General features: G+C 29.3%; 2 protein-coding genes across 3 annotated transcripts in view; one reads left to right on the top strand and one right to left on the bottom strand.

Annotated features, from left to right (window-relative positions):
• Nucleotides 1-1,657: 1,657 nt before the first annotated feature.
• LOC100168624 (zinc finger Ran-binding domain-containing protein 2) lies at nucleotides 1,658-3,777 on the bottom strand. Its single transcript, XM_001952003.5, has 2 exons — nucleotides 2,494-3,777; nucleotides 1,658-2,137 (listed from the first exon to the last, which is right to left on the bottom strand). Exon 1 carries the CDS (start codon nucleotides 3,223-3,225, stop codon nucleotides 2,512-2,514), a length of 714 nt encoding a protein of 237 aa, XP_001952038.2. The 5' UTR covers nucleotides 3,226-3,777; the 3' UTR covers nucleotides 1,658-2,137; nucleotides 2,494-2,511.
• A 1,646-nt stretch (nucleotides 3,778-5,423) lies between these two features.
• Nucleotides 5,424-8,855, top strand: part of LOC100165878 (zinc finger protein 300) — a 7,345-nt gene continuing 3,913 nt past the window's right edge. Inside the window, exons 1-4 of one of the 2 annotated variants that reach the window (XM_001951176.5) lie at nucleotides 5,424-5,915; nucleotides 7,148-7,309; nucleotides 7,620-7,805; nucleotides 7,884-8,030. In XM_001951176.5, coding sequence (XP_001951211.2) covers nucleotides 5,772-5,915; nucleotides 7,148-7,309; nucleotides 7,620-7,805; nucleotides 7,884-8,030 — 639 coding nt within the window. In that variant the 5' untranslated portion in view covers nucleotides 5,424-5,771. The other variant, XM_029488514.1, reaches the window with a different exon arrangement.

Genomic DNA, 8,855 nt, shown 5'->3' with positions numbered 1-8,855 from the left:
ATAATAAAATATTTATTGTATTATAAATTAATGATTTTTAAAGTGCATATTATGTAGCTAGTTAGTAATTCGTATTTACTATTTAGTACCTAGTGTTGTAATTTAGTAATTTAGTAGTTAATGCGTACTGAAGGTAATATTGATATTAGAGAGTGGGTGGGGGGCAAAGACCCCACGGTTTATTTTGTAAAGAAAAATTTAAGCCACCTCTAAAATGCAATCAAATCTCTGTCTACATATATAATATACATACCTATTGGCTATTAGTTATTACTTACAGCCATCATACAGCATTGACACCCCCACTCACCCTTTAAGCATTAGTACTGCATTAATTCTAATTTTAATTTGTAAGTTTACTTAGAAACTACATTAATTCATTTTATTATGTCATTTATTATTTAAGGACTTATCCTGTGACGATACAAACTGTATTCTTCAAATAAAAACTAGGCACTTTACCTACCCTATTTTACTAACATAAAATGTTAGGTATCCACATATTTTTTTTCATGAAAATGTTGTTGTCTATAAATTGAATTTCAAACAAGTAATTTCTGAGTTATTAGACTGTTTGTACTAATGATAATAATTAATAATCCAAGATAATAGATTTAGAATATAATACTGAGAATTAAAGTACCTAGGTAGGTAATTAATATTAATCCATAAACATTTTATAATATAAAGTGACTGAGTATAATAAGTAACTACATATATTTTTTATAACTACCAATTACATATTTTATATGAAAAAAAAACTATTATATACCTACTTAAAATTATGTTTATTATGTAAGCTTGGTAACTTGTCAAAAATTAAACTCATAACTTTTCATTTTAATTTCCAATAGGTATTATTTTTACAGGCAATGTAAAAATATAATAATAAATATTAAAATACAATTAATAATTTATGCAAAATAAAAAAAAAATTGTTGAACTCTATAAATAATCAATGCACATATTACAACTTTTTATGAAGATAAGTATTAGATAATAAACTAGTCAAGGAACAAGTCATGAAAAAAATAAAAGTTGATAGTAATAATAATATTGAATTTTTATTGTTTTAACATTTACATTTTCATAGTATTATAGTAATTAAAAACACAACATTTCCTCATAAGTTATGGCTGTGATAATAATCGATGACCGCAAACAATTTACACTTTCTTTGTATAATTGGATTATTTACGATAAAATTGTCATACATAAAACAATTTTTATTTAAAAATGTTGATAATTCAAACTTTAAACTATACAGTATATGGTTAATCTCAAAATGCATAATTTTGCCAATACATTAATATTATTAATAACTTATACAGTTTAACTAACACGCAAGTATTATTATTATTTCAGTCAATTTAGTCTACAAAATTCAAAATAGAAGTTTTAATTTTACAATTATTTGCAAGTAGCAAAGTCACCATGTTTACAAATTAGTAATAACAAATACGAAAATAAAAACAATTCCATAAAAAATACAAAAATATCAATTAGGTAAGTACTTATTATTGATACTTGATCTTAAATCTATTTCCAATAATAAAATAGAATGACTTATGATCAGTATTTGATATATTTATCTGTCAAAATACAGATTTTCAGCTATTAAAAGCAAAGCTTTTGTAAATATTTTAAAAACAATTAGTACTTGGAAGTTGATGCTTTAATTAAATAGAATTCAACACATTTGTATAAAGTTAATACAATATTACATGTTATGTGTAACTGGAAAGAGATATTAATACTGACTGCAACGGTTTAATACAAATTTAATTAAACCAAAATAGGTGAAATTATTAAAGATTAAATTTTTGTGAAATGAAGAAAATATATTGTTTAATATTTATAATATATGCACACAAGGTAAATTGGAAAAATGTAAAATGACAAAAGCTGTACAACTTATTTTAATGACATAGTTTTAGTATTTTGGCTTTTGATGTGTACAATACAATTAATAAAAGTAGAATATAAATATGTAACAGTTAAAATTGATAGTGTTCAAAATAAATAAAATATCAGAATATAATGATCTAATCACTAAATTAATTTGTGGTAAGGTTGATTTATTGGAAAATATTGATTGCAGACTGGTCAACAACATTGCAAATAGCCATAACATAAACTGAAAAATAAAAATAACATATTATTATAACAGAAGTACAATAAATTTCAAAAACTATTAACCTATAAACCTTAGAAAAGCTTCAAAACTGAGATCTAAAACTTTCTAGTTTCGGTGTTAGGTGGTTTCAAAAAAAAAACTGTGTAACATTGTGCTGTTATTAATAACTTCAACTTAAAAATTTAGTTTTGTAAATTGTACTGCATGTTTGTATTTATAAACAATATTATGTTTTTCATAAGTGTCAGTTTTTAGATATCATATTACATAAACATGATGATATTTCATATATTAATATAGAAATAATATTTTAACCTAGTCAAATTTAAAAAAATCATTGATACAATGATACTTACAAAATATTTAAATCATAATTATTTTAATGGTGATCTAGATCTTGATCTATCTCTTTTGGTTTGGGCTGCTAAGTCATCCCATTCAGATAAATCATATTTCGAAAGATCTCCATCTTCATCATCATCGTCATCATCATCATCATCATCTTCTTCATCTTCATCATTTTCAAAAACAGGTTTTGCCCACGTTTTATTTCTTCCTCTATCATTGTTATCTTCTTCTCTACCATTTTGACTATTGGAATCCTCGCTTATAGAACCACTACCTCGTTTTTGTTTTTTTTTCTTACGTCCAAATTCATCATACTCATCATCAGACTCTTCTCGCCTGACATACTCAACAACTCCTCTGTCATTGTAGCCACCTCCATAACCAGTTCGTTCCTCTGGATCGGCAAATTTTGGAGCATTGCACATATTACATTGAGATCGACGTGCCCAATTCACATTGCCACACTTGCTACATTGCCAGTCATCAGCCGAGAACAGCCCTTTACTCTTTTCCGCAGCTGCCTTACCGATTTCAGCACCAGCTTTTTTCTTGACCGGTAAGTCTTCACGTTCCTTATTACATCGGTTACAATGGGTGCGACGAGCAAAGTTTATGTTTGCGCACTGAGCATTTGGACAGATCCAGTCACCGTCGCTCATGCGAAATGCTTTACCTGCTGCATCCGCCGTGGGGTCCAATGGCAAAACATCCTCCACCTTTGAGGACATATCGCTAGACATTTCAAAAAAATCTGTCTTTACCAAATGTCACAAATCAACGGTTACTAGTCAATATTAGCTGCTGCTTCTGCACATCATAGTAATTGTGTAAGTATGAAAGTCGGCGAAATTATTTCTTGAGCATAATATTATTGTTATCATCGAAAGAAGCTAAATCTTGAGTTCGAACTTTTCCACTTGCGTAAATATGTATTCATGAATTACATAAAACTGATATTTTAAATACGCATACAGACGGTACATGAACGAACGATACGACTGGTTGCTGTCAATGAAGTGCTCGCGTACAAGTTTAATAGTAATTGTAATTCAATTTTAGTTACGTACATTAATAATACATACAAAGGACGATTTGAAATCGATGAAATGACTACGATTTGGGATGATCGCAAATCTCGAACAGTAACATTACATTAGACTCGTCCTATTTAACTTAAGACCCAAAGTATAATAATTTTATCGTAATTAATGATAATGTAATAATTAGGAAAAAAAAATATACGACAGTAGAGTCGGTCATAGATGGTACTCGGGTAGTGCACCGATTACCGAAGTTCTGACGTTCCGGTTACATAGACGAGTGGGAGGGGTCCTGTGTGTATTGCGATAACGGCCGACGCCTGACAGTGCAACCACAAGGCGAGGAATTTGATAACAAAATACCATAAGCATAATATTGTTTCGTTGGAAATTCTTTTACAAAACTACCCTTACCCCAAGGTTAGATTATAATCTATAAACCGGATCAACGAGTTCTCCGAATTTCGGGTTTCAATTTTATCGTTGAAAACAAAATGGCAGCAGCTTGTTAGCAATTAGCATAGAAAAAATGTTGCTGCGCAGAGTGATCACCAACATTATATGCTCGAGCGTCCCTATTTTTAAAATTGAATAATGAATTTATTCAAATTCCAGTGTTGTAGAATTTTCAAGTATACCTACTTAAGTTCCATATTTTCCATCATTTAGATTTTTTACCACTATATAGGAGTGTCCTGTAGTGATATAAACTTCTTTTTTTCAACCGATCTTTTGTTTCTAAATCGAAGTTTGAACGAGTATAGTTTCCTAGTTTTTAATATCTGTACTAAGGGTAATAAGTTTTACAAAAATATAAAACAAATGTTATATAAATTGTATCTAGTATTTATTACAAAATATAAAATGTTGATAGATTAATTAATATTAATGAAAATCATGGTAAACAGTAATTGGTCCCGGTATAAAAATGCCATATGCGGACAATCGGCCCCCGTCATAATTGTATACACAGAGTACAGACAATAATATTTAAGGGACCTTGATCAATTTTATTCTAGAGACACTGAAGATATTTTTTTGCAGCATTACACAATTCATTAATTAAAGTTACTTACGTACAACGTGCCTCCTCCACTAAGTATGGAATTTATGAAGCAAAAATATTTCAGCATTTGAGCAACAACGTATTTGAGACGTCAAAAACCGATTCTTTCCACCATATCTACCTAATGTTTTTGTAAATAACTGTATTAAATCTATAAGCGATGAGAAAAAAAACATCATTTTATCTATTTCCATTGGTTTTAATATTAACTTTTCAGGGGATGAATTTTCAATTATTTGTACCTATAGTCCAAGTATTACTATTGAACATTGAAGAACATTTTAATAATTATTATTTGAATTATCATATTAAATGTAATAACGTTTTATGTTTACAAAAATATTTGGTATTTAACTTTTAAGCCGGAGATCAATATGTCTGGGTCAATATTGTCCGGATGTAAAACTATTACGGGGGCCAATTAATTGTCCACATACGTCGTTTTTTTAGAGTGGGCCAATTGTCCCCCACCAATTGTCCTAGATCCGAGATCACAGCCCCTAATCTTCCAAAACTAATAGGTTTAATAGTCCTTACTCTTTAGTACACAAAATTAAATAACTCAAAAATTACTTGTTCGAATTTTTATTTAGACACATCAAATATTAAAAAAAACTCGGAGTATTAACATTTAACAATTTGCAAAGGAAAGAGTGATTTTCTGCCATGGTGATTTGAAAATATGGCCTTTAAGTATAATATCTAAAAGTTACATAAATCAGAATAATTCTTAAAGGAAAAATTGAGGGGGAGGGAGCATGGTTGGTGAATCCTAGTGTGTCATAATAATTCAAAACCGTTTTACCGTGGTGGAGTGGTTGCTAGTCTGCCGTAGTGTCGCTGTTATCAGCCTACTGCGACTACTTCCTACTAGAACTAGGGTTACTGGTTAGCGGAAACGTGCAAAATATTATGTACGGACGTGCAATAATGCAAGTGGTGCACTCGGTGGCCATCGACGACAACAGCAACAACAACAATAAGTACTAACAGACAATTCAGACAAGTAGACAACAACAACTCTGCCGCGATCGCGAACCGATCCTGACGCCAAAAGCCAAAAACTGCGACGCAAATGGCGGGGTTGTCAATTCTCCGCCTCGGGACAAATGGATCGTGGATGGGATAAATCAAATCACGTGCGCGACCTGTTAATTTTTTTTTTCGAAAACCCCGTACGATGAGCATTTACAAAAAGGTCGACTTTTACGAGCTGTGCCGGCTCTGCATGTGCGTAGGCGGCAAGAAACACCACCTATTCAAGAGTCAAGAGAGCAGCGATCGGCAGCTACAGTTCAAACTGAAAAAGTGTATACCCCTGCAGGTGAGTGAACACCGGACATGAACAATTTGTTTTGTTCACCTCTGACTTCTGAGTAGATACCTATTTACTCCCTTGACGAGTACACTCCAATGGTGGTCGGAAAAAAAATGCACTGAAAAAATAGCCAAGGGAAAAAAAGACGAGAAAAATGAGAAAAAAGTCAAATTAAATAAATAAATATAATATGAGGTGTTTCAATTTTAAGTATTTTCAATTTTTCAATATCTGTGTAAATGGTCCTTGGACATTTAAGCATGGTTCTTTACTACAACTTCACTTAATACAACCTTTACCGGTATGTTTTAGAGCATATGTAATATAACCCTCAAAACATAATTTAATAATAATAATTATTTTTAATAGAATTGATTATTTCCATTGTTAAAATAATTAGTAAATACACTGAAAGACAAACCCTAACTCTGGAGATAATGAGTAAGACTGAAAGTGGTTTATAAAAAAGTTTTATCTTAACCCAAGAAAGGTTACATCTTTTGAATTTCCTTCAGTAAAATGACAACATACATGTCATATATTGTGCAAAAATAACATGGCACTTTATGGATAAACTACATTGGTATTATTTTGAAATCAACTAATTTATGTCTTATACCTATTTATATATAATGTATATACTTTGTTCTGAGTGATTCCTTTTTAAATGTACATGTTGTAGTATGAACTACTTGTATTAAGTTATATTTTACGTAGGTATATCGTATACTTCAAACATCATTATAAATTTTTTTTTTGTTCCCTGACGCTTTTGAAAATTACGAAACACCATTAATTTTCCCACTATATAGTTACTGATGTTAAAAATAAGTTTAAATAAGACTATATACAATACTATTACTATTATTCATAATAAAATTGACATGACTTAATATAACTAATTTAAAAAAAATTTAAATTGGCTTTTTTTTTCTACATTCGACTCTAACATAGCACCATGTTAGAGTCGAATGTTGGAAAAAGCGATCATCCGTACATTTTTGTATTATATTTTAATATTATACACTTGACTGTTATTAATATCATAGGTAGGTAGTCGTTTGCGAAATAAATTATAATATTCCCAATGATTTTAAAATATCATATTATACTGACAGTAGGTACCTAGTTGTAATTTTTTAATAATAAGTTTTTTAGTTTCATAGTTTAGTTTGGTACCTAATAATTTATTGAAATCGCCAATAGAATAATAATGTTGTTTTTTTACCGATTTTTAGATCAAAGAAAGTGATACTTTACCGAAAGGAGTATGCGAAAACTGTATAGTAAAAATGGAAGAATTTTATGATTTTATAGACCAATGTGTAAATACTGAATCTATGCTAAAAAGTTACTGTGCAACTTTAAGTGTTTCTGATCAAGCAAAATGCCAAGGAAAAGTAAGTTATTTTATTAATGTTATGATATTTGTTTTTAAAATGTGATTAGTGATTAACTAAAGTTACATGCTTAAAATAATAACTAGACGATAAACAGTTGTAATAGGCCTACGTTACTATTCATTATTTTTTGCATCTATCTTGAATCATAAAAGATAATATTATATAATGATATAATGATATAATGAAAAAAATTGTAATTTAATTTGTTTCTATTTAAGTTAACTATATCTATAATTTAACCAAAATATAAGTAATTCAAATCCCTACTCACCAATGTTTTGATTAAAAATTGAATTTTTTTTTTCAGGTTTATGTACGAGAATCTTTAGAAGATAATTCTGCAAGTACAAAGAAAAATGATAACTCTGATCATTCATCATCTGTGCTTACAATGCAGAGTCTGTCCAATCTTGTTCAATCTGGTTCAATACAAATAGTAAATGATGTAAACAGTAGTTATCAAGATTTTTGTAAATATGATAATAATATGCAGGTTAGTTGTTATTGCTTTTTATTTAAAAAAATAATGATTTATATCTTATTCATCAATCTGTTATTTATTTTATAATAGCAAGTAATAACTAGTACAACTAATGGAGTTGAATCCATGAAATACAACTATACAGTAGCCAATAATTCAAATCAGTCGGTTCAAACAGATTCATCTAATGAAGAAAATGATGCTAGTGAAAATGTTCAAACCATTTACTCTATGCCTGTAAGCATTATAGATTTAACTATCATAACTATTATATAGTAGAAAAAAATAATTAAATTATATATAATTAATATAAATGAAGACGATTTGGTGTAAGAAGCATAGGTTATTTGTGTAGCGGAAGGAATCTGGTAAGAATCCCAGATGTATGAGATTGGAATGTAAATCTTAATTGATTTTGACAATTGATGAACTATTAGTTATTAATTATTATAAACAAATTAGGAGAATAAGGGACAATGGGTATATGTGTAGCAGTTGTAATCATTTTGAAAGATGTAACGGGTTGTCGTATCTGGTGTGTAACATAAAAATAATTCACGGTCACATAATTACAGATATCCGCGTGTGCACTATGCTTAAGTGTTTTTGGTCATTGATATTGTTTGTTTGATAGCATCAAAAAAGGTATTTCTCGACCTTTATACAATGTACTAAGGTTAATATAGCATAAATATAATTGTAACACTTATTGTAAAGTCTATTTGCGTAGTGGTGGACCCATGGGCTGGGTTTCAAAGATCAGCTGATCCACAGTTTTTTTCTCAATAAAATATGGCCCCTCAAAATAACTAACTATATAAGATATTTTTTATTTAAAATAAATATGTACAATAATCAATGATAAAATAATATTGAATAATAATAATCTCGCGGGTTTGGATCCAAAAGGTTCTATGTGTAAATTTGAAATTTTTCAGAAAAGCTAAATCATTGAAAGCTACCAACATTGAAAAACATGCGTAAATATGCTATGTACCATATGCGCAGCTGTGTTACGAGCCTTTAGTCTTTACAAAATGTGTACCGATATTGTTGTTATAT

The sequence above is a fragment of the Acyrthosiphon pisum genome, chromosome A1 (assembly GCF_005508785.2).
Source record: "Acyrthosiphon pisum isolate AL4f chromosome A1, pea_aphid_22Mar2018_4r6ur, whole genome shotgun sequence".
NCBI lineage: Eukaryota > Metazoa > Arthropoda > Insecta > Hemiptera > Aphididae > Acyrthosiphon > Acyrthosiphon pisum.
Note: the sequence above shows the minus strand (reverse complement) of the source record. Positions and strands in the feature narration are given on the sequence as shown.